Source organism: Thalia democratica, chromosome 4 (genome assembly GCF_965202585.1).
Source record: "Thalia democratica chromosome 4, ktThaDemo2.hap1.1, whole genome shotgun sequence".
NCBI lineage: Eukaryota > Metazoa > Chordata > Thaliacea > Salpida > Salpidae > Thalia > Thalia democratica.
Genome location: NC_139168.1, coordinates 56,178,390 through 56,205,842, shown reverse-complemented (window position 1 = coordinate 56,205,842; position 27,453 = coordinate 56,178,390). Strand labels below are relative to the sequence as shown.

The following is a 27,453-nucleotide window of genomic DNA, read 5'->3' as shown; positions in this document are numbered from 1 at the left end:
TTTAGGGTCTTTTTTTAGTTTAAGGTAAAAAACTGTGTTAAATAGTATAACCAAAAGGTATCTTCTAGCTTCTTTAAATCTGTTTTTATTTTTTGAGGATGACAAAGAAGTTTTATCAATATGATAGATTTTACGTGTCATATCGAAATTTTATTACTTTTCATGTAAAATTTGTTTAAAATTTCAGGTTTCTTAATTATTTTTGTTCAAAATTCGAGGTTTTTTTTCAAAATTTCTCAAATCTAAGTTTTTTGGCAACCCTGTATGTCCTGCACGAGACTTTAAAAAGTATCCAAGTGGTGTGAGACTGGATAACCAAAAGGTTTGTCCTGGAACCAAATACTTTGAGCGTCTTCTTTTTGTAATACTATGTAAAATTTAATTTATTGTTATTTTAGGTTTGAAAACTCAAGCTTCAATTTTTTCATTATTGTTAGAACAAGTTTCACACTGCAATTGAACAATTTTTAAATGTTTATAAGCTAAAAAGCATCACCTTCGAAAACCAATGATTATAATTAAAATTCCATACTCTTTTCTATTCCAATACTGCTATTTATAATTGTTGTTGTGTTTTTGATAATTCTATTACATTAAGTTTCAACAAAATACGAATGTTTTTTTATGATCAGGAAAGTTTTTAATCTTTATTAGAATAAATATAACACAATTAACAAAAACATAACAATTTTAAATACTTAATATCATAATTAAATGTTTTTTATTTGATAATGCATATTCTATTACGTTCTATAATTATGTATAAAATATATACTAAAAAATTTAAAATTAAAATCTAGCAACCAAAAAATTATAGTACTTATTGGTTAATCGAGTTTTAAATCAATCTAACTACTTAGATATTTAATTAAACCAAAAATTGCTAGTATTTCAAATATTAAGCGCTCAAGCTCAACTTGTCTGTGGGGTGGCTTGAATAAGTTGTAAATAATTATTTACTGTTTAGTAAAAATTAATATTGTTAGTTAAATACTCAGACGGCTAAATGTAACAAGTGTTTAATCTTGATAACAATGTTTCAACATTTCTAACCTTTTTTTTTATATAACAACCGTATTTATAAACTTAAATTAGCTAAAAACTTTGTATTCTCTTCAAAAGTACCATCATTTTATTACACGACTCACGAAAGAAAAACTATTAAAGAAAGAAGTTAACTGTAAATATCAGTTATTTGTTTTAACACGGGCGCTGTTTCCAAAACCACCTCTTCCTTCATCGAAATCCTGTCTGTATTCATCTCGTACCTATGATTTTAAATAATATAAATAAGTTTTTTTTACGATTTACTGACGACACATTCTTTAAATTTAACTATTAAAACCTAACATCAATAATAATGATAAGACTGTTTAGCTGACTTAAAATTTAATAACTGTTTAGTAATATCTAGTCTATCAAAACACCTGTCGCAAATAAATTAAAGTTTGCACTTTTCTTGTGATAATGGTAATGTTATACTAATTCCGTAATAATAATCAATTTACAATAGTAAACTATATCTGACGTATAACTCAACAACCGAAATATTTTTTCGTACACCAGGTCTTGATATTATGTAATTTTTTATAATTTTTTTTAATTTGTCTTGAATTTTAAGTTTTTTTTTCAAGAAATCAAAAAATGCCTCCGTTAAACTTCCTTCAAACCGTCTTTTATTCTGCACAATGTGTTTTTGTGATAATTGTAACATGTAAAATATATTTAAGCGAAAAACTCCAAAGTCATAATTTTTTGGGTCCCATACATTTTAAATTGGGTTTGTTTTCAGAACAAAAACAACTTCTGTGAAATTTTTTTTTAATCAGCTAAAATTTTGCTCAAGTTGTTTTTGTGATACTTGCCACATAAAAAATCTAGGTAAAAACTCAAAGACAGCTTTTTTATAAGGTCCCTAGCACAATTTTTTATCATATTTAATGTTTCCATGTTTATTTCCAAGCATTTATCAATAACTTAGTGCCGTTTATTTTATATATTTAGAAACCATTATTGTAACCAAACAATTTACAGTTTTGGTATCACCAAGGGATCAAATAAAAATTTTGTTAATTTTTACATTTAAGTTCGTTTGAACCTAACAATATTTTAAGTAAGTATTAACTGCAAAAACGAAGTTTAAGACAACATTATTCCGATTTTAATTTAGATTTTGTAGTTCACTAAGAAAGTTCATCTTATAGCATCTAAAATAGTAAAATAAACAAACTCTATACTTATATTTTATAAATTTAAATGTTAGATACAAGTTTACATACTCATATTTTTTTTACTTTTTGTTTTAGTCTTAATATCTAAATTTTAGCTACTAAGTTTTTATCATCTTTTTTTAAGCACCTTTTGAAATATAAGCGATCAAAGTTTAAATAATTTCATAGTTTTCTTATGGAAGGCAATAATATGTTACATTAAAAATTTATCTCCTACAATTTTAAAGCAATCTTTTGGAAACTCTTCTAGTTTAATCTTTATAAAACTAAAAAATTATATACCGAATCTCATTTTTTATTTCTAACTTTTTTCAAAAATAGGCAAAAAAAATATTTATTTTTGTGTCAAACAACATTATTTCTAAATTAAATAAAAAACAAATTTTCTAAATAATTCAATTAACATTATCTACAAATCTAAAAATTTTAGCTTGATAAAATAAGTAGATAGATAATTATAATTTTCAAAAAAAAACACGAAAAAATACAGTTCATAGGTTTGTATCCTAAACGTTATAGAAAACAAACCATATCTCTAAATTTGACATAAATTCTTATTATCTAAAAACTGATTTATAGTTCATACTTCAAGCTTGCATTATAGTGCAAACTTAGTTTTCGTGCAAAACCCTCTTATAAGCCTTTTGTTTTAGATTATACTACCGTCTATTCGTCTATTGTAAATAATATTTTTTAGATTAAATTTATGACTGAAGAGTCCTACTAGCATGGTTGCCACTGATCAAGCTGAGAAAAATTTCCTGACTTTTTACCAAAGTTTTCCTGACTTTTCTAAATCAATATCTTAAATTAAACTTATTCTAAAATACATAATCTAACACTTGAAACTATGTAAAGCTTTTAATCTAATTTTAATACAGGTTAAAAACAACATTATTTTGTTGAATTCTATCATCAAACTTCCAGTACATTACTTAAACTGTCTGTGTATGATTGATGTATTTGCAATAAACAGCTCTATCAGCAAAATACTTGTATTATTACCTTATAAACACAGCTTGTCTGAAAAAAGACACAATTTTTTAGCATTTCCTAGCATAAATGTATCTAGATAAACAAACGACATATAAGGAGCTTTTATAATTAAAACCTTGAATTAATAACGAGCTTTCACAACTCAAACCTTAAAACAATAACGAACTTTTACAGTTAAAACATTAAAACAATAAAGAACTTAATCAAATACTGTTCTTTTAAATGTATGTACTAAAATTAATTTTCTCTGTTTTTTTATTAGCACTTCAACCTCTTCGTCTAATGAAGTCATGGTTTCCTTCATCTGGTCTGCATCCCGCTTTATTTTCTCGGCAGTTAAAATCATTTGCCTCATTTTATTTAAATCGCTCTCATCTGCTGCCCCTACACTTGTTGAAGAGAATCTTTTCTCTAAATCAAGCCACAACTTGTGGGCTTCATTTCTTTTCTTTTGGCACTCTTTTTTTTTAGTATAAAATTTGTAACAAATAAATATACTGTTGTTTACTTTAAAAACTTAACTTACTCTACAAAAAATACAAATAATAAGTAAACTTAATCTTGGCATGTAACTCTTATAACTCTTATAACTTATTTTATAAGTTAAACAACTTTGAAAAAATTATAAAGAGATAAAGTATACACATTAACTTTTACATAAAATATTAAACTAACTGCTTAGTTATAAATAACTCATTTACTTAAACAAAAAACACTTTGATTCTAAAATTATGCTAGATAAACTTTTGTGTATATATCACATTTTCACTATAGAAGTGTCCTTGCTACAGATCATCAATACTAAAAAGCTTAGAAAATCTGCTTGTTCAAGTAGGGTACTTGTTCAATATGTTAAGGGCATAGGGGGTAAACACCCTTTTTTAATTTTTGATCTTATTTTATATAATTTTTACTAAGCTACAAGATGCTTTTTACAGATTTAAAAAATTCAAAATAATTTTTGAGATATAGCCGGTCAAAGTCAGAGGCAACAATAGGATCCTCATGGGAGGCGAAAACTAAAACGGCAAATAACTAAAAACTACTAAAAATCTATCTCCCATAGGTTTTTTGAGATAACTACCTCAAATTTTTAGGAAATGTTCCTTGCAGTATTTTGAAAATTCTGTCGGAAGAGAATTTAAAAAAATTAAAAAATTAAAATTTTATAACAAAAAAACAAAAAAAAACTGTTTTTTGTTTATTTTTTTAATATGATTTTTATTTTTTTTTACAAATTCCTTCCGACAGAATTTTCTAAATATATCAAGGAGCATTTCCTGAAATTTTGAAGTAGTTATCTCAAAAAACGTAGAAGAAATTAGATTTTTAGTGAAATAGTCTATTTTTGCCGTTTTAGTTTGCGCCTCCCATAAGGAACCTATTGTTGGCTCCGACTTTGACCGGCTATATCTCAAAAACTATTTTGAAATTTTTAAATCTGTAAAAAGCATTTTTTAGCATAGTAAAAACTATATAAAATAAAATCAAAAAAGGGTGTTTACCCCCCCCCCCCCCCCCTATGCCCTTAATAGAAAGTTTTTGCAGTTTTATAAAGGACATTTTACTAATTTATACCAGGTGAAGGCATTGGAAATAAAATTAAATATTTTTGTAAATTTCTAGGAAAATTTTGGAATTTTTTTCTGACTTTAAAGGACTTTTAATTAACTTTTACCATTTGAAGGCTTTAGAAACAAGGAATTTTGTAAATTTAAACTGACAAAATCTGACTTTTTTTTTTATTTTATCAAATTTCCTGACTTTTCCTGATTTTTTTTCAAAACCCCCCATTTTTTCTTGACTTTTCCTGTCTTTTCCTGACCGAGTGACAACCCTGTACTAGGCTAAATAACGTATTATAATAAATTATAAGAAAAATAATTAATATTTTATATGCAAACTAGATATATCATACTTGTCCACCACTTTTTCCGCGTCCAAACTGCCGTCCCTCAACAAAACCGGCATCCCAGTCACATCTTACCACTCGATCATCCAACCTTGTGCCGTTGATGTACCTTACCGCATCCTCAGCGTCTTTCCGGGAATGAAACCTGAAAATAAATCTTTTAAGACTAACAACTACAGTACACTACCGCTTAAGTACGCAAATTGAACCCGACCAAAAAGTGCGTACTTAGCACGGGTAGTGCGTACTTTTTGACGATATAGTATAATATGAAATTTAGTTGTTTGTTTTCTTTCTTACAACTAGCCATCAAATAATTAAGCCAAATAAACAAGTCATTTATTTTAAATAACATTTAAGGCCATAGGGGGGTAGAAGCCATTTTTTGACCAAAAATAACATATAGACTTATATTATAGTAAATTTCATAATCTTTCAGATGCTTTTTTTAGATTTTAAAAATATTAAGTAACTTTTTTTTTATGACCGGTTATATAAAGGGTTGTCTTTATAAAGGATATATAAAGGGTAACTTTAAAGCCGTTTTTCTCGAGTTTTTAAAAACGGGCTTTAAAATCTATCTTCTCCTTCATTTTTCAAGCAATCTTCTTCAAATTTTCAGGAAATGTTCCTTGCATTATGAGAAAAAAACGTTATTTGTGAATTTTAATAATTTTAAAAAATAAAAATTTTATGACAAAAAAAAAAAAAAAAAAGTGATTTTTTATCAAAAAAAAATTTTTTTTTTCAAAAAAAAGGTATTTTTACTTAAAATTTCTTAAAGTCACAAATAACGTTTTTTTGTTATTGTATAAAGAATAGACTGTGAAAGTTTGAAGAAGATTGCTTAAAAAATGAAGGAGGAGATAGATTTTGAATGCATTAGTCTTTTTTCGCCGTTTTAGTTTTTCCTTCCCCATAAGGAACCTGTTATGCGGCCCGACTTTGGCGGGTCATATCTCAAAAACTAATTCGAATTTTTAAAAACGGTAAAAAGCAACTTGAAGCTTAGTAAAAACTCTATAAAATAAGATTAACTTGTAAAAAACATGGCCTACCCCCCCCTATGGCCTTAAAACATAATTCTAATTTGCAAACTTTTTTAATAGATTTTAAAATGATTTATTTTTTCTATAAAAAGCTTCTACATAATTAATACATACATTTAATATAGAAAGTCAATGATTTAAAAAAAAATATTAAGCTACTTTTTGTTTTGTTAGAGGGAAAGTACCAAACTACTTTGTGTTTACCAAACATTTTTAAAACATCAATGTATGTACATTTAAATTAAATTATGACTTAACTATTTTGTATATGTAGGTTTTTTAACTTTGTCATCTAGATTTATTTATTTTATAGCATTACAGCTCAAATATCATTATTCTTTTTACTTTTCTGCAACCACTACATAAGTATTTAGTTTGTTAACATTTAATAACAGGACTGTCTCAATCTCAGGCTACTTGGCCTACTCAGGATTACTCATCCTAATTTAAAAGTTGTGAAAGTATCAGGCTAACTCAGCAGGCTGGCCATTCTACCTGGAAACATAAAATTATCTGGAAAAACTTGATGATTGAAAATTTAGGCAAAAAAACTGGAATTTCTTGAAGTTCTAGTATAACATCCTTTACTTAGTCTTTCTGGATAAGTGCGTACTTAAGGAGTGATGCGTACCAAAAAAAGTGCGTACTTAAGCGGTAGTATACTGTAATCTACAAACTATTTAGAATAAATGGAGTCAGAAATCTAATAAATGTAGACCAGAGTTGTCAGAATTTAATGCGAAAAGGGCTACTAAGATACTCGAGCATGACCTTCTGAAACTAATCAAACAAACTTTTACTAAGTATCAAGTGTTCAGTTGACATATTAACATTAACATTCTGGCAACTCTGCTGTAGATCATGAAATATTTTGTATGACAGTAACAAAAATATTTTATTATCTATTTTTCCTACTAGCATAAAATGTGTGTTAAAATATAGTTCAGATTATTTCAAGTACCATCGTAACTTTTTTTTTAACTCTAGTTAAAATTGTTTTAATTTTACAGCATTTTAAACATACCAGTGGGCAGGTATCACGCCTAAATTGTCTAGTAAAGTGTTATGAACAAAAAAAATCGAACCTTTAAAATTTAATATAAAAAACACACCTTATTGCAAAAAATAGCTTTAGTTTTTAGTTTTTATTACATTGAAATTTTATTTTTTACCTGCTTCAAAAACATTTACCATATTATCTTAACTTATAAATCTATAAAACTTAAATTATTAAACTTTTAAGACTATGCAAAGTTTGATTATTTTCATAAATAAAAAAGTTTACAAAACATACTATACTTCAATAACTTTGAACACTTTTTATACTTAATTAACTAAGTGTAATTCAAATATTAGGAAGATAAAATGAGAAATGTTTTTAATTTAAAAATTTTAAGAAGGCTACAATTTATAAAACTGAGTATTTATCGAAATAAATTAACTAAAACTCAAATAGAGCCAGGGTCGAGGTACAGAAGTGTCTGTAGAGTACATAATGTTTTTTTGAACAAAGGTATCAATAAAACACTTAATCTTTACACAGCTGTTAAATATGCTTAACTTTATCTAACTTCATTCAAGCAGCACTTTCTAATTTTATACTACATAAATATTAGCTTTGATAAGTATAATTACATTTTCTATTTTGTGAGTATTTTTTTATGATTACATTTCAAATTAAAACGGTGAATAAATACAAATCACGAAAAATCTACCTCTGTAGCGATGTAATGATCGGGGTAATAGGGTCTCAGAAACCGTACTACTATTATTTATAGAAGTTTGCTCTTCAGTGTTATTGGGTAGATGATTAGGTATTGTGTGAAAGCTACTGAGTAGTTATCTAGACCAGGGGTCGGTAAACTGCGGCCTGCGGGCCAAATGATGCCCTTTAAGTCAAAATCTGCGGCCCTCGAGCTCCTTTTCAGCAAAAAAAAAAATTTAAAAACAATAAAAATTAAACTTTTTATAATAAAAACTTACATTTAGGCTCTTAGTTTAATAAATACTCTTTATTAGTGGTCTAATATTACTTAATTTGTTATATTTTTGATCTTAAATAATATTTTTCTACTGATTGCTAGAATTTTTAAAGATAAATGCGGCTCTCAAAGGTCTTTTTCTAAATAGTGCAGCCCGCGAGCAAATTTTTCTAAGAAAATTGGCCCGCGAGTCACATAAGGCTGCCGACCCCTGATCTAGACCTACCTGCTGCTCTCTTTTCGGCTAAGCGCCGGGCGTTAAAATATTAGTAACTAAATTCGGAAATAAATTTCATGAGTTTCCTTGACTCATTAGATTAATTTAATAATTAATAAATTTAGTCATACATTAAACATATATAATTTTCAATGGAGTAATTTTATTAATACGTAACAAAAAAGCTAATCTATCAGTAGAACAATCTATACTGCTAACAAGAAATAACAAATAAAAACAATAAGATCTTATGACAAACAAAATTAAAAAACATAATCTTAAATGTGATATGCTTTGTGAACAAGCTTATGGCTAACTGACAGGGTTGCCACTAACTTTTGGCAAATTTTCTCTAGGTTTTTAAATTTCTTTAAGGTTATTTCAAGTACTTGTTTTTGGGTCTATTTTTAGTTTAAACTCAAGTTTAAGGTAAAAAACTGAGTTAAATAGGATAAAAACATTGAAAAGATACTGTAAAGCTACTTCAAATGTGTTTCTTAATAAAAAATTTTTGATGATGACAAAAAATATTTATCTATATGGTAGATTTTTTGTGTCAAATCTAAGCTTTTCTACTTAACATATTAAAATTGTTTCAAAATTCCACGTTTTTCTCAAAATTTCTTAAAATTCAGGTTTTTCCAGGTCAAGTGGTAACCCTATAATGAGTACAAAAACATACATTGTTTTGGTTTTTATGAAGTGACTTAATTAACAATCCTTTAGCGCCACTAAAGGTCATCTAAAAAAATGTATCTACTTTGTTACATTTTCTCCTATATTTTTTGAGATAAATACCTCAAATTTTAAGGAAATGTTCATTTCAATGTTTGAAAAAATATTTAGTAACATTTTATTAATTGTAAAAAATTTAAACTATTGACCTTTAAAAAAAATGTTTGTTTATTTTTGAAAAGAAAAATTATTTATGTCTTAAAACTATCTACAACATGTTTAGAGTTTTTGTAACTGACGGGCACTTAGGGGGGGGTAAACACCCATTTTTGGTTTTTGATCTTATTTTATATAGTTTTTACTAAGCTACAAGATGCTTTTAACAGATTTTAAAAATCTAAAATAATTTTTGAGATATAGCGGGTCAAAGTTGGAGGCAACAATAGGATCCTTATGAGAGGCGCAAACTAATACAGCAAATAACTAGAAATCACTAAAAATCTATCTTCTCCTACGTTTTTTGAGATAACTTCCTCAAATTTTCAGGAAATGTTCCTTGCAATATTTAAAAAATTCTGTCGGAACAGATTTTAAAAAAATTTAGGGATAAAAGTTTTATAACAAAAATACTAAAAAAAAACTGTTTTTTTTGTTTATTTTTTATAAAAAAATTTTATTTTTAAATTTTTTTAAAATTTCTTTCAACAGAATTTTCTAATATATCAAGAAACATTTCCTGAAAATTTTGAAGTAGTTATCTCAAAAAACGTAGAAGATAGATTTTTAGTGAAATAGTCTATTTTTGCCGTTTTAGTTTGCGCCTCCTATAAGGGTCCAATTGTTGCCTACGACTTTGACCGGCTATATCTCAAAAATTGTTTTGATTTTTTTAAATCTGTAAAAAGCATTTTATAGCTTGGTAAAAACTATATAAACTAAGATCAAAAACCAAAAAAGGGTGTTTACCCCCCCCCCCCTATGCCCTTAAAAAAATTTGAATTGAATTTTATTTTTTGCTAGGAGACCCAGTTTTTTTAATTACAAAATTTTATAAAAAATGGTTCAATTTTTTTTTGGTTTAAACTTATATCTATTCAACTAATTATAATTCTCACTACAAAAAGCATTTTTTAACGTTTTATTCTGGTGTGCACAAAACTTTTCCATTATTTATTCACTGTGCTAAGATTTTTAAGCTAAAGAAACAATGAACTAAGCTACAATTCATCTTAGTCTTGAACTTGTTTTTGATTGCATTTTATTAGTTGATATCATTGTGCTTTTTTTGTCATAAGTTTTACATTTGCTTTTATACAGGGTTACCACTAAAAGTTTAAAAAGATAAATGATTGGAAAACAAAAGCTCAGTAAACATACTTTAACTGCTAGAAGGTCTAGATCAGGGTATCCCAATGTGGGGCGATTTTAGTAAGTCGCGGAGCAATAACTAGTAAAGGGGCGAAAGGGGGCGACTTTAAAATTTATAAACTTACACTAGATATTCTGGAGTTGCAGATGAAGAGCAAAGAAAAAAAAGGTTTTAGGTGTTTTTAAATGTTAATTTTTTGAGTAGTCTTATTGGAGGGGGCAATAGCCTTTTTGAATTCTTTAAAGGGTTTGATGAAAAACTGAAATGAAAAATGAAAAAAAAAAAAGTTTGGGAAACCCTGGTCTAGATAAAAAAATAAGGAAAGTATAAAAACAGAACATATAAATTAAGTCTTTTAATAGATATATTTACTTTTAACTTTTCTCAACTTAAAACTAATACAAATAACAATTCTATTAGTTAAGGTTTACAATAAATTAAAGAATGCTTCCATGTTATCTAAAACAATAATTGATTGCTATTATAAGTTAAGAAATTATTTACGAAGTAACTTACTATCATATTACTTTTTACATCTAAAATCGTTTTGTTTTAATTCATTATTTACTTAATATGTTAAAAAATAAAATAAAAACTCATCAAGTTTAAAAAGTTTTTAAAACCTTTGTTCATGTTTAAACTTTGAAGTTTTAATCAATTTGAACCTGTGAGCCATTTACTATATCAACTTTAAAAAAAAATTGTACTATCTATGTAAACCTATTCAAGTATGGTAGTCTAAATTGCTTTGCAAGTAAACCTATAACCTTAATATTAGTAAACTTTAATACTAAAAGAAAAATAATAATAATAAACAATTGGTTATGTAATTAAAAATTGGTCCTGCTTAAACAAAAAAAAAATAAAACTAGGGTTGTCGCATTGTCTTTTACCTTCCATTAAGTACAAATTTGAAAACACTATTTCAGTTAAATACACATTTTAAGTACACATGTTTGATAAGTAAGCATTTATATCACGAACTTTTATTTAGTACGCACTAATCATACATCTGTTGTATAAAATATTAACTTTTATCACTTACTTGAAAATCTTTTTTTAATCATTAACAAAAAATATATTTTCACTAATTGTAAAACTTGATTATTTTAAAAAAGATATTTTAAGAATTAAACTTAACTGCATAACTGTTATATAAAATACTACCTAATACCATTTGATATAAAAACTGTAAATAAAAAATCTAATAGAAAACAATCTACTAAGATGATTTTTACAAAATTAAGTAACTGTAAAAAAATTACATATAAGTAAACTATTTATAATATAAAAAAACAACTAATTTTCGAATCGTTAACTTAGTTTCAATGTTTAGTACATATCTTCAGAACAAAATAAAGAACAAAGTAAAAATTTTAAACAATCACACAAAAAAATTTTAAAGAATAACACAAAAAAACACATTGTGACGTTCCAAATAAAATTGAATAATTTTAGTTAGCTTATTCTAAAAACAACTTATGTACAAGTCAACTTATTTTTGCCTTGTTTGTTCTTGTTTTTGGTTTTATTTTTTTGTTATTAATTAGTGGTTTTTGCTCTTTTAAAATACATGTTTTGATTATGGAGGCAGGGTTGCTGCCTTTCTTTTCTTTTATTTAATGATAATTTTTTTTTAACTATAAGTAAAGGAGTTATGTAAGTAAACTATATATCTGTTAAATAAAATATTTCCTCTAATCATTTAAACTTTAAAATACAAACATTAATAACATAATCTGCTTTTATTTGTTTTTCAAATTTCAATAACTCTAAAAAAATTATAAAGAGGTAAACCATACACATAAACTTGTTACATAAAGTAATAAACTAAGTGCCTAATTAGAAAAAATAATAATAATTCACTTAAAGAAAAAACAGTTTGAATCTTAATTTCTACAAAATAAACTTTTGTGTACATATCACTTTTTCACTACATAAGTGTCCTTGTCACAGATAATCAATACTAACAAGCATATAAAAACTGCTTGGTCAAATAGGGTAATTGTTTAATATGTTTCTGGGAAAAGTTTTCAATTTCAGACGGACTTAATAAAAGATTTTTTAATAAATTTTTACCATTTGAAGGCTCTGAATATAAAGGAATTTTGTAAATTTGAACTGACAAAATCTGACATTTTGTTATGTAACCAAAAAAACTGACTTTTTGCCGTTTTACCTTAAAAACTGAATTGGTCGTTTTGACCCCAAAACAACTGACTCAACCTGACTTTTTTCACTTTTCCCAAGAAATTTGACTTAGACTGACCCTTGGCAACCGGGTAAAACCCAGGCAAATTAAGTATTTTTTATGATTTTATTTTTAATTTTATCAGGATTGCTAAAGCTTTTATGATTTTTTTTTAGGTTTTCTAATTTTCTTCCAGGTTTTTTATTAACACAAGTTTTTGGTCCATTTTTAGTAAAAATTAAATTTAAGATAAAAAACTGTCTTAGATAGTAAAACAACCTTGAAAAAATACTTTAAAGCTAGTTTAAACGTTTTTTTAATGATAAACTTTAAATGATTTTTTTTCTGTATGATAGACTCTTTGTTACTTTACATGTGTATACTCTCTAAAATTTCAGGTTTTCCAGGTTTATTAGTGATTTTTTTATCAAAATTCTAGGTTTTTTTTTTTTCAATTTCTAAAATTAAAGATATTCCAAGATTTTTTTACCTAAATTGTAAAATTCCAGAATTCCAGAATTTTTAGCAACCCTGTTTTGTGCAGGGAAATAGAGTGAAATCTAGTCAAGAGGGAACTCTGTAAGAACTATACACCTAAAATTTTCAGGAAAATAATCATGTAACATGTCAAAAAAAAAATGAAAAATTTAAATAAGAAAAAAAATGTTATGACCAAAAAAATTTTTTTTTTGTTTAATTTAGTAAACAACATATACAAAAAAGTTTAAAAAACTTTTGTTAAACAGTAAAAAAAGAAAACAATTATACCACACAATTGAATGCTACAAAACAATAATCTATTCCATAACACCTAGTAAACAACCAGGAATGTGTAAGCAGTTATATTTCTAACAGATTTAAAAAAGTTAAAAATTGTTAAAGATTTTATGAATTACAAGATATTTAGATGTTCAGGTTATATAGAAATAACTTTAATCAAATTCCTTCTAGCATTATTATTTTTTAATTAACTATAGATTACTGAATGCTAGAACTTACTCAACAAAACAAAAACCGCAGGGTGTTTTCTTATACTTGTCAAGGCCCATTATCACTCTTTTCATATCTCCACATCTAGAAAATAGTTCCCAGATTTGTTCTTCTGTTGTGTAGTATGACAAGTTTCCAACATACAAAGTTGAGCTTGTACTCAGTTTATACTCTTGCTCTCTTTTGTGTCCCTAAAAAATACTAATTACCAGCACAAAATAATATCATCTAAATTGATACTTAAAACTTGTAAGTTCAAAGACTTTTTCTACAGTTTTTATACATTGATGAAAGAAAAATTAAACCTTTAGCAGTGACTAGCAAAAAAATTACTCTCCATTAAAAACTACCTTTTTTATAAAATATATTCTACTGTTTTCTTAAAACTTATTAAAAAAATCTTAAGTTTTAAAAGCACAGAGATTTAAAAAACATAAAGTTTGTTTAATTTTAAATTTGTAATAAAAGGCTCTTTCAGGGTGGCTAAACATTTATTGAAAGTTCTTCAAACATTTTTAATTGATATTTTTTCTACCCTTATTCTAATACTTTAAAACTAATAAGTTTAAAACAGTTTAAATAACCTGTGTACTTATAAAGTTTATTACTGAATATATACACTACTTTAACTTCAGTTTAGAAGTAGATTGTAGCAGTTAGTGTATATACAACAAAAATATAGCACTTCTTTTCAATTTATTTCATTTTACTTTAGTCAATAAACAATTCCAAACGACATCCTAAACCTAAAAGGTTCCAAATGAGTGGCAACTATAAATCAAAATGGAAATAAGTAAAACTTTTAAAAATTGAAATAAACTAAATTTAAAAAGTAACTTTATGAGCAGTTTAATCCTATTTATTATTGTAGAAAAATTATTTTGAAAATACAATTAAAATTTAAACTTAAACAACTTAAAATTAATGGCAAAGCATATGAGAGAAAGCCATTTTACATTAAGTTTTAAAGATCTCAACTTAGCTAACAGCTGCTTTTTACTCATTTTACTATATAAACTACTTTTTGAGATTTAATAGTAAAACATTAGATTTCAACAGGTTCCTTATGGACTAAGTAAAAAATTTAAAATTATTTAATCCTTAAAAATCGATAATCTCTTACAGTGTTTGAGCAATTTTCAAAGCCTTCTCAGTTTTATCTCAACTAAGTAATAAACAATCTAAGAGAAAATTTTGAGTGAAAATTTAATTTTTCAAAAAAAATTAAGGTCAGAAAATCCTCAAATTTTAATTATTTTTGTATTGCTACAAATAGAAATTTACTCAAAATTTTAGATATACTCAAAATTAAGAACAAGATAGTTTTCCAGATTTTTTTTTTATACTTAATAGCTAATTGAAAAATCTTATATTCTGTAAAAACTAACTTTTAGTTTAAAGTTAAGGTTTTTAAATAAAAGCCAAAAATAGTTTTTAAGGAAAAAATCTTCATATTTGTTTTTGTATTTAATTTCTAAATCAACCCGCAACTTTTTTCTGCTCTTAAAAAATGTACAGCTCAACAGAGTTTGTGAAAGATTACTGTAGATTAGAAAAAACATGCTAAGTTATATACTAGATATATTTAATACAGACCAGGGTTGCCATTTGTTTTATGAAAACGTTTTCCAAATTTTATTAATTCTTAACAAGAAATTTCAAGTACATGTTTTTTGTCCAGATTTAGTATAAAATTAAACTAAGGTCAGGATTGCAATATGTTTTTGCAAATTCTCTCCAGATTTTTAAAATTACATGTTTTAGGGTCTAGTTTTAGTTTAAAATAAAGTTTAAGATAAAATAATAATGTGTTAAATAGTATAACAAAAAGATATCTTAAAGCTTCTTTAAATGTGTTTTTTGATATAAAAAAAACCTTAATGATGACAAAAAATGTTTATCTATACAATAGATTTTTTGTGTCAAAACAGAATTTTACTACTTAAAATGTAAAAGTTGTTTAAAATTCGAGGCTTTTTAATGATTTTTGTTCAAAAATCCTCAAAATCTAGTTTTTTCCAGGTTTTTTAGCCAAATTGTCAAATTCCAGGTTTTTTAGAAAACCTGTGAGATAAAGAACTGAATTAAATAGTACAAAAATATTAAAAAGATACTGCAATGTTACTTTTAATTTACTTTACATTAAATAAAACCTTAAATACACAAAAAATTATTGTTCATTAAAGATTTTTGTTTTTTTATACAAACTTAATTATTTTAAATCATAAAGCTGTTAAAACTTCAGGTTTTTCAAGTGATTTTTGTTAAAATTTTCAGGTTTTTCCTGTTTTTCTTGCCATAATTGTTAAGGCCATAGGGTGGGGTAAGCCATGTTTTCTACAAGTTGATCTTATTTTTTGGAGTTTTTACCTAGTTGCTTTTTACTGTTTTGAAAATTCAATTTAGTTTTTGAGATATGACTGGTCAAAGTCAGGCCGCATAATAGGTTCCCTAGAGGAAGGGAAAACTAAAACAGCCAAAAAAGACTATTTTATTTAAAATCTATCTCCTCCTACATTTTTCAAGCAGTTTTCTTAAAACTAACACAGTCAAATCTTTATACAATAACAAAAAAATTCTACTTTGGACTTTAAAAATTTTTAAGTAAAAATACCTATTTTTTAAAGACTTTTTATGTCATAAAATCTTTCCTTTTAACAACTGTAAAAATTAATACGTAAAAATTTGTTTCTTATAATGTAAGGAACATTTCCTTAAAATTCGAAGAAGATTGCTTAAAAATGAAGGAGGAAATAGATTTTGAGTGATTTGTAAACTTCAGAGAAAACTGACCCCAAAAAATGTGCGGTAAGTCATTTGTATTGGAAGCTTTTTACAAAAAATAAAATACCTCAAAAGTTAAATGATGTTTTTGAATTCTTTTAGATATTATACTATATTTATACTATAATATTATTATTATTTATATATTATATAGGCTTTTAGTTTGTACTTAAAGCTTTTAAATAAATACCAAAGTTATTTTTTGTAAAAAAAGTGTTGGACCCCACCTCCTATGGCTTTAAATTCCAAGTTTAATGACAACGCTGTTTAAACATGTACTTGTGAGTAAAGGAAAAATTGTAAGATTTTATGTAGCAGTAAAAAAATAGACATAAATATTTGAATTATATTTATACATGTTATCAACCTTTAACCTATGATAATGTTCTTTCATTTAATTAAATAAAATTAAAATAAAAAACTGGAACCTTTTTTGCATAATATTCAATTTTTTAGAGATTTTTCAAGCAAGTCTTTTCAATAATTTAAAAATATATAACAGAATGCATTTCATTTTCTTTAAATTTATTTAAGTACTTTCAAGTAGGACTCGTCAGAAATTGTTTCCTACTGGATTGGAATGAATACAAATTGAAATAAAATTATACTGCAGTTTAAAGTTTTAAGATACAAAATGACGTAATAATCAAATGTTAAAAATTAAATAAAAGCTAATGCTAAATAAATTTGGTATACTAATAGAACTCGGTAGAATTAAAACAATCTAAATAAAGAGCGATAAATATTTTAAATTAAAACTATGCTTAAAAATAAAGTTTAACAAGAAACTAATTACTTAAAAATTACTAATATAAGGATTTAAAAAGTCTAGTTTAGTAAACGAACTTTTTCTGCTTACATAAACTGGGCCTTAAAGATTGAATACATAAGGCTTCCAGAATATGCAATTGAAAAGAGTTCGCCGCTCTCACTAAGACTGAAAAATTGTCCTTTTTATAATTTTTAGTACACTCAGGATTGTCCAACAAATGTTGCCCAATCGTTGAAAAGTATTTTTTAGTAGGTTTCTCAGAACGGTCATCAAACCACTTTTTCAAGACTTTCGGAACATGTTGATCGACTCTTACATGAAACCTTTGAGATGTTTTTCCCACGTAATCACTACCACAGTGACAACTAAATTTAAGGATGATGTTACTTTTTTCATGGGTGGGAGAAACATCTTTGTAAATTCCATTTAGAGGTCGATCAGTATACAAAACTGTTCTTAAATGAACAGAGCTGAACACTTGGCTTATTTCCTCTGAAATTTTCTTAGAAAACCTCTCAGAAATATTTCCAAGGTAAGGAAGTTTTAAGTATACTGGACTTTTCTGAGGGACAATCATTTTTAAAGCTGTTGAACTTCTAGCTCTTGTTATAACTTTCGAAACTAAGTTACCTGGATAACCAAGCGAAAGGAAAGTGTTTTGAAGTGTTTTCAACTCGCCTTCAAGAAAGCAAGGAGAACAAAGTCTGGTGAAACGCTTCACCATACCCGTTAAAACTCCTAACTTCTGTTTGACTAGACCAAAAGATGCCCACGGAACATATAATGCTTCTGAATTTAATTTACGATGAATTTTAGTTAAAGTTCCCCCTCAACTGATCGTTGGACACAAACATCTAAAAAGTTTAACGAATTGTTGTGTTCTTCTTCTTTTGTAAAACTGAGATTTTTGTGAAGATTATTAAGATCATTAAGAAAACTGGAGCTCTCTTGTCTATTTTCAAACATAACAAAAGTGTCATCTACGTATTGAAGATACATGAGAGGACTTTACAGTTCAAAAATAACTTACTCTCTAGGTAACCAACAAAAATATTAGCCAAGATAGGACCTAAAGGTGAACCCATTGCAACCTCATCTATTTGTTTATACATTTTACCATCAAAACTAAACTCAACACCTAACACAGGTGTTAAAAATTATAAAAAGGACAAATTTTCAGTCTTAGTGAGAGCGGAGAACTCTTTTCAATTGCATATTCTGGAAGCCTTATGTATTCAATCTTTAAGGCCCAGTTTATGTAAGCAGAAAAAGTTTGTTTACCAAACTAAACTTTTTAAATCCTTATATTAGTAATTTTTAAGTAATTAGTTTCTTGTTAAACTTTATTTTTAAGCATAGTTTTAATCTAAAATTTTTATAGCTTCTTTATTTAGATTGTTTTAATTCTACCAAGTTTTATTAGTATACCAAATTTGTTTAGCATTAGCACTTATTTAATTTTTAACATTTAATTATTACGTCATTTTATATCTTAAAACTTTAAACTGCAGTATAATTTTATTTCAATTTGTATTCATTCCAATCCAGTAGGAAACAATTTCTGAGAAGTCCTACTTGAAAGTACTTTAAAAAATTTAAAGAAAATGAAATGCATTCTGTTATATATTTTTAGTAAGTTATGCACCGGAAAAAAGCTGTTCAAATAATTTAAAAACAAAACTAAACACTTGACCACTATTCAGCATTAGAGAATCTTTTTTCTAGTAAACTTTTTTGTAAGATTAAACTGAGAAAGTTTCAAAATGATTGCTTAAAAACTGTAGGAGATGGAATTTTAAAGAAATTATATTTTTTTGCCTTTTAACCTTTGTCCTTCCTTCCATAAGAAATCTATTGAATATGATTTAGTCCCCTCATATCTCAAAATCTCATTAGAATTTTACAAAACAATAAAAAGCAATTACTAGTTAAGCTTAAATTTCTTAAAATAAAATCAACATGTTAAAAATTACATACCCTCCTCTTACTTACCATTGTATTTAGTATAAATATTTTTTAAATTTATTTAACAATGAGTAAACATTTATAATTAGTTATAAACATATGTACAATATATATATAAACTATAATTTGTAAAAGTTGTTTTACCATGGTGCCATTGTTTTTTTTTACCAGGTTTTGATTTCCTTTAAGGTTTTTCAAATTAAAAATGTTTGCCCTTTTTTGAATGTATTTAAAAGTAAAAACTAAATAAAAAGATACTGTAAATATATTTAAGTGAATTTTAGTACTGTGTATTTAACAAAAACTCTAATTAATGTACAAACGTTTTCTTTTTTATAACACTTTTTTTTGTTTTATAGGTATTTATTTTTCTACACATATAAGTATTCTACTCAAGCAGTAGCATACTTCTTCAAAATTAGAAGATTTTAAAGATTTTTATTCAAAATATTAGGTAAAATGGCCACCTCCTGTAATACTGTGGAATTATTTATGTTTGATAATATGCCTAAGCCTTGTACAGTGCTTCTTCACTTGTCCAGACTTCACTTATCCGGACATTTTCAGCCAGAAAAATATTCAAAAAAATTTCAATATTAAACTTTAACATTTTTGTATGATACAAATATTTAAGCTCTTATGCTGTAAGAAATCATGAAGAAAAAGTGATTTTATAAGTTCTACAATTTTGTTCATTATTTTGACATAGTAATACTACTAAATATTAAACTATATCTTTGTTCAAAACTAGCTTAGTTATCATTAATCTGTAAGCATGTAAAGTAAGTCAGTTCAGAAAATTTTAATTTAATCAATTATTTTTTTTTAATTTAAATTTTATCTAAAACAAAAATTAATCTTTTTTCAAAATTAATAGTTAAGGCAGTTAAAATTAAAACGATAAATTTTACTTGCTTGAACCTCAAAAAATGTATATTGTTGCAGAGGGTTAGTGATTCTGATGTTTTTCAACTTCAAAAAATGAATTAATTAATCTAAAATTTAGCTTTCATTATTTATCATTTTATTATATATTACTCACAATTACTATGTATTTGTTTTTATTATAACACTTTTATTATGCATTGCGTTATATAGGGCAGTTATATTATTAATTTGAAAAAATTGATTTTTTGTACTTATCTGGATTTTTGGTTATCCAGACATGTTTACAGAAAAGTCTTGCCCAACGTGTTCGGATAAGTGAATAAGCACTGTATTTAAATTTTTTATAACTTTAGTGTAATTGTTTTTAAAAATCTAGACATTTTGTTTTATTAAAAAATAACTATTTGTGATCAAAAAACTATTAATGGTTATTAGTCTTTAAATAAATTAAAAAATTACCATGAGTAACTTAAAATTTTAAATCTTTTTGTTCTGGGTCAAATTAGTTATACCTCAAAATTATTTTTCTTCAAAATAATAAAAAGTAAAGCTGTTTATTTCTGCATCATCAGTTGATGTTTACTACACTTATGAAATACTATTAATAAAAATTTAAACTTTAAAGTCAATTGAGAACTTTTTTAAAGTAAGTAGACAATTTAATGTAACCTTGTAGTTAAACTTTAATATGTCTCTTTTAAAATTAAAAGTATAGGGAGTACAAACCTTTTTTTTTACAAAAATTAACAATGGCTCTTATTTCAAAGCCAAGAGTATATACTATACTATACGATACTGGTGGTTTTGTGGTGGTACTTCTTGATTTTTTGAGAATGCAAAAATTAAAGTAAACTTTTTAAAAGTGGTAAAAATTTTATAAAACCAAGAATTGCCTCCATGAAACTTTCTATAAATCATCTTAAATTGTGCCTATCAAGTTATGGTGATAATTTATCACAAGTAAAAAAATTTACAGCTAAAAATTCCAAGGTTGAATTTTTTGGATCCCTTACAGTTTGCATTGGGGTGGTTTTTAAAGATCAATTGGTGCCAACGTGGAAATTTCTTCAAATCATCTAAAATTTTGCACAAGGTTTTTAATTATATTTCTACAATATTAAACTTTTTATAGCTGGAAACTCAAAAATTGCTTTAAAAATAAGTATCCTACTACTCACAGGTCTTTTACAATTGTTTTTTTAACGTGACTAAATTTTATCATTAAAAAACTTACTTATCTTCTATAAAATACAATGAACTTTAACAAAAATAGCAAAAGAAATATTGATTTATCTTTTATGTACCCATTTTCTAAACATGATTAAAATATAAATACATAAATTATTTATAAAACAAATGTAACGCCTCTGGCTATAAATTAAATTCAGCAAAAGAGTTTTCTCTAATTAGGGTTTTTTAATTTGTTAACTTTCTAAATTGCTGCCTTATAAATAGATTATTAGAGGTGTGGCAGCTCAAGGTTGACTTTTCTATGTGCTAAATTGTGAGTATTGTTATTAATCTCTTATTTTTAGTTCTGTCTCTTAAATTGATATATTTCTAATAAAGTTAAATTGAAGTTAATTTTACTTTGGTTTTGCATAAAGTTGAATAAATAAACTTTGCTGTCAATAAAATTAAATTGAAGTTAATTTTACTTTGGTTTTGCATAAATTTGAATAAATAAACTTTGCTGTTAATAAAATTAAATTGAAGTTATTTGTACTTTGGTTTTACATAAATTTGAATAAATAAACTTTGGTGTTAATACTTAATTATATTGAAATTATCTGTAATTTGGTTGTACATAAAATTGAATAAATAAGCTTTGTTGTTGATAATTAATTAAAGTAGCAAGCAGCTTTTGGTACTCTTATAAATCTCTGTAAATCACAAACCAACTTTAATTAATTTAAAATAAAATAGTGGGCCACACCTAACTCTTGGTATAGCACAATGAGTAACAGATCCAAGCCCACCAAAAAGGATAGTATGTTCTCTAAAGAGAACATACATCATACTTTAGACAAGGTCATCAACCCCGAAACTTGCTGTAGCCAACGTAATATAAAAAGAGGGATTAACAAAAGGGGTGTTGACTCACACTCTTTGCGCCGTAGCCAACCTGGTCCATCAGACCAACCACAAGCAACGTGCGAAAGATACAAAAATTACTTAGATAGTCTTATAAATTAAATCAAAAATAAATAAAACTTAAGAAATAAAAAAATATTTTTACATGTCTAACATAAGTATTTAAACATTTTTTAGATGATTCAGTTTGCCACTTGTTTTTTCTTAATTTTTTCCAGGTTTTCCAAATTTCTTCAAAGTTTTCAAAAGTACACATTTATGGGTCTATTTTTAGTTTATAGTTAAACTTTAATTAAGGTACAAAACTGTGTTAATTAGTATAAAAACATTGAAAAGATACTTTAAATACTTTGTTTAATAAAAAAAGATTTTGATGATCACAAAATTTTTTTATTTATATAATAGATTTTTTGAGTAAAAACAAAATTTTACTACTGAACATGTGAAAATTGTTAAAATTCCAGGTTTTTTTAGTGATTTTTGTTCAAAATTCCAGATTATTCCAGTTTTTTTTTCAAAATTTCTCAAATTTTTGTTTTTATTGCCTAAATTGTCAAATTCCAGATTTTTCCAGGTTTCCAGGTAAAGTGGCAACCCTGATGATTACAAAAATATTTAATGACTGGGAATTAACAACTTATTACTGTTATAAATAAACTATTTAAGAGAATAATGTTTTGAGAAATGTTTAAACAAACATGAGAATTACCTACTTAATATTCAAATCAAAAAAAACACTAAACAAATGTAAAAAAAATAAATAAGAACTGTACAACAAGCTATGAAAACAATAAATTTCAATTACTGGAGCTACATATTAGCGCTAGAACTGACTGCTTGAAGAAGATCTACCTTAATTTTTTTTTCTCTAATTCTAAGTTTTTCTAATAAACTTATAATACTATCATAACTATATATTGACCATAAAACATTGCATCAGACGCTTTATATTTTCTCTTGCTCCTATTTTCTCTTAATTTTAATACAATTAACTTGCATCCAAAATAGTTTCTTGTTACTGATTCTACATTCATGACATTCAAACATTTTAAGTAATTAATTACCAATTATTAATCAATAACTTTTAATATACTTTTTTAAGACAAGAATTTCTAAAAATTAATGTTAAAAAAAGTATATATACATATAAATTGTTATAAATTGTTTTTTAACTCCAGATTTTCCGTTAGTTTTTAATTCTAGATCATAATTCTAGATTTTTCCAGGTATTTTTTACAAAATTTCTCAAATCCCAGGTTTTTTGTCTAAATTATCAAATTCCAGGTTTTTCTAGGTTTCTGGCAACACTGTTACTGCTACCTTAATGAAACGAGATCTATCTTAAACCAATAAATACAGAAAAAAAGCATACTTAAAAACCACCAATATTAAAATTACAAATAAGTAAACAACTAAAACTGTATAAATTTAAAAGTAAAACAATCATATTTTATATTTATGTCAACTAACTTTGAAGTGTTGGTCTCTATACCTAGTGAACTCTGCACCAGGATCTTTACAAATTTGGTTTATTACTCTATTCCCAGACCTATCAATTGACATTCTTATGGTTTGTCTTACAATTGTAGGTTCCTTAAATTTTTATTTATAAACTTAAGATATTTTGAGTTTACCACTAGTTTTCTAGCTAATCAAAATACTCAGTAGAAAACTTCCCCTATACAAAAATCACAGTAATATTCAGGGCAAAAAACATAAAAAATGCAGCAAAACTATTTATCACAAGTTTTGATACAAACGTTTACCTAGCTCCTAAAACTATTTTTACCGTAATTTTAAAAACTCGAAATTTTAAAACTTACAGTTTTTTTATCTTTCAATCTAGCTAGGATGTCTTTTTTTAAAAAAACTTTTGCTTTGCTTCTGAAAAAAGTTTAAATTAAACTGGGGTTTTAGTTTTAAAGCACAGTTTGGTTCTATTAAAAATAATGCTTTTTTTTTTGTTTTACTTTACTCTGAATGTTGAGGTCAAACAAAAAAAATTATTCAATTATCATTGTATGCTTACCACTGATAAGTATATTTTTTTAAATATTGACTTGGTATTTAAAATGTCATAATTTTAAAAGTTATACGCTAAATATACAGTTATCAATAAAAAGGAATTAACTTAACTTGAAAAAATTTTAAGTGCAAGATATTTTAAATATAACTGAGATTTTAATTTTTCTAACTGAGTAGCAAGAGACATGCATCAAAAATATGACATTTTATAAATCACTTTAAAACAATTAAATATGCAATTGTCTTAAGAATTAAACTACAAAGATTAAAAACTGAGTAACTAAGAATTAAAATTGTTTAAATTCTGCAGAAAACAGGGTTGCCAAGTAAAATTTTATAAATTTAGCCTGACTTTTCATAATTTTGACCAATTTAGTCTGACTTTTACCTACCTCTTAGGTAGGCGTTTTATGTACGCATTTCCAGTTAAATTGGCATTATGAGTACACATATTTTGATAGGTACGCATTTTAGTACGCACTGCTTATTCAGTACATACTTTTGAACCAAAAAAAAAATGATTGAAATATAAACTTTGTGTCAGTTTCATTTTTATTTCAGGTTCTGTAAAAAAAAAATTACTGTAATTAGAGAATAGAAGCATAGAATAAAGTATGTGTATACATGTTTTCATAAGATATTTTCTACAGATAATAGTTATTAATAGGTAAAATACTTAATATTAAATCCGACTGTTATAAAACTATATAATATTTATGATTATTAAGTCTAAAATAAGTAAAGTAAGCAAAATTACACAACAAAACAACAAATTATAATATAAACAAACAACTCAAGTTAATGGGAAAGATAACTGATTCAAAATTTATTGTCGTTAACTAATGAAAAATATATTCATTGCAACTAATAATTACGTCACAATGTAAACGAGGTTATTTAAACTATTTAATTGTATTGCAAAGATCATTAATTTAGTTTTTATGTAATCTATTTTGAACAAAAATAAAACATTAACCATTAGATAAAGAATCAATAAAATTTAATAAAACTTAACGACGGTGAAGGCAATAAAAGTCACAGAAACTCTATGTAACGTGTATGTTATATATTGAATGTTTTTAATGATTAAATCAAAATTATATACAATTACGAAGCAGATTTAGTTCAAATGTAATAGATTACAATTGAATGTAAAATAGATTACTGATTTGCAAAACTACAAAACTTGAGAAAGATTCTAAAGTTTTTATATTACTTAATCTTCATTATGGGGAAATACACTTAAGAAATGTTTAAAAAACGATTATTTTTATATGAATTAATTTTTAAAAAATAGATAGTCAAAAAAATTCAAAAACAAAGTTCTTGAATAGATGCCCAGGCTATTTTAAATTAATAATTTTTCCTTTTTATAAGAGTATTCTCCGAAACAAGTTTTTCAAGGCAAAAAAAAATTTTTAACAAAATACGTCAAAAATTTAAAATCAAAGACTGATTTGCAAACCTGCAGACCTTGGGAAAGATGTCAATACTATTTTTAAAGACCATTTTGACTCTTTATAGGAAAACTCTCCAAAACTAGTTTTTTAAAGCAAAAATTGACTTTTTGGGTGACGCCAATTTTGAACAAAAAACTTCAAAAATTAAAAATCAAAGACTGATTTGCAAAACTACAGAACTTGGGGAAGACGCCAATACCATTTTAAAAGACCATTTTTGACTTTTATAGGAGAACTCCCCGAAATCGTTTTTTTTATTGTGGAAAAATGACTTTTTTGTAACGTCATTTTTGAAAGAAATACGTCAAAAAATAAAAATCAAAGACTGAACTGCAAAACTACTGACCTTGGGAAAGACGCCAATACTTTTTTTAATAACCATTTTTGTCTCTTTATATGAGAATTCTCCGAAACTTTTAGATTGTAGCAATTTTTTTTGTGACGTCATTTTTGAACAAAATACGTCAAATTATAATAATCAAAGACTGAATTGCAAAACTACAGACCTTGGGGAAGACGCCCATACTATTTTTTAAAACCAAATTTGACTCTTTAAAGGAGGATTCTCCGAAACAAAGTCTTTTTAGGATATTAAACATAGATAAAAAATACTACTACTATTGTGACGTAATTTAAGGTAAGTTAAAACTTATATATTAAAAAAAAAAAACTGTTTTCTGAAACTTCAGACCTTCTAAAACAAGAAGGTACTTTTATTTTTGGTATATACTTAACCTTTATATGGTAAATTATCTTTTTTAAAAAACTTTGAATACTTGGCGAATACTACACTAAATGCTGCAACGTTTTTCAAAACCGGTTTAAAAAGGCAGCAAGTCTACTATAAGTTTTAATGCTCTTAAATTTAAAATTAAATATAAACATATTAATCTTTTAAAACTGCTTTAATGAGACAGCAAGCACCTCAGGTAAAAAGTTTAACACTTGACAATTCAAATTAATGAATAAACACATGATTTTTTTCAAAGCGGTCTAAAGCAGCAGCACAAATAAATTAAAATACTTTTTAAAATAAAATTTAACATAACTATATTATCCTTTTAAAACTGAATTACATTATGTTAGTATAATAATTGTATTTAAATACTTACTTGTTGTATAGGTAATAAAAGTTAATAAATTAAAGTAAAAGATAACTACATTAGTATTATAAAAAATTGGTTTGTTGAGGTAGCAGTGTAATTTAAAAAGTAATATTCTAAACTCAAAACCAAAAGTAAACATGTCATTTTTTCATAACTGCTTTGTTTTACTACTAAAAAACTGGTATGCATTATATATAAATATATTTTATTATGTTAGTATTTATAGTTGTAGTAGCAGAGTTCCCAAAATTAAATAAGAAAATTGTTGAACAATTATTCGAATTTTTATTTAGTATTGATTCTTTGTTTCAGGGTTGCCACAGGTAAGGCTAAATCAGTTTTATTTTCGAAAACTTTGAAAAAGTCAAGCTAAGTCAGTTTTTTTGCGGTCAATTTGGTCAAAAGTATTTTTTTGGTTTAAAATAGCAAAAAGTCAGTTTTTTTAGGTCAAAATGGTAATATTTCAGAACTTACTAGTTCTAATTTAACTGTTCAAAATATAGTTTTAATTGTTTGCTAACAAAAGATCCTAGTGAAGTAACTTCACTGGAATATAAATAAAAACAAATTATACAGTAATCTTCCTTTATTCTACCAACATATGTTTCTGTGTGTCAACGAATCAATACACTTCAACTGGGTTCTGTAAAAAAATAATTACTGTAATTAGAGAATAGAAGCATAGAATAAAGTATGTGTATACATGTTTTCATAAGATATTTTCTACAGATAATAGTTATTAATAGG

The 27,453-nt window shown here is 25.6% G+C and overlaps 1 protein-coding gene across 1 annotated transcript; it reads right to left on the bottom strand.

Annotated features, from left to right (window-relative positions):
• Positions 1-1,090: 1,090 nt before the first annotated feature.
• Positions 1,091-23,728, bottom strand: LOC145834015 (nuclear cap-binding protein subunit 2-like). Its single transcript, XM_082941320.1, has 4 exons — positions 23,586-23,728; positions 13,622-13,803; positions 5,146-5,284; positions 1,091-1,268 (listed from the first exon to the last, which is right to left on the bottom strand). Exons 1-4 carry the CDS (start codon positions 23,676-23,678, stop codon positions 1,188-1,190), a joined length of 495 nt encoding a protein of 164 aa, XP_082797446.1. The 5' UTR covers positions 23,679-23,728; the 3' UTR covers positions 1,091-1,187.
• Between the last annotated feature and the right edge of the window lie 3,725 nt (positions 23,729-27,453).

What these genes read in the sequence shown, in the direction of transcription:
- LOC145834015 (XM_082941320.1), bottom strand. Translation starts at nt 23,678, where the DNA reads ATGTCAATTGATAGGTCTGGGAATAGAGTAATAAACCAAATTTGTAAA. An exon ending in ATAGAGACCAACACTTCAAA is followed by an intron (nt 13,804 to 23,585) that starts GTTAGTTGACAT and finishes AGTATTTTTTAG; the next exon opens with GGACACAAAAGAGAGCAAGA. An exon ending in TGCGGTTTTTGTTTTGTTGA is followed by an intron (nt 5,285 to 13,621) that starts GTAAGTTCTAGC and finishes ATTTATTTTCAG; the next exon opens with GTTTCATTCCCGGAAAGACG.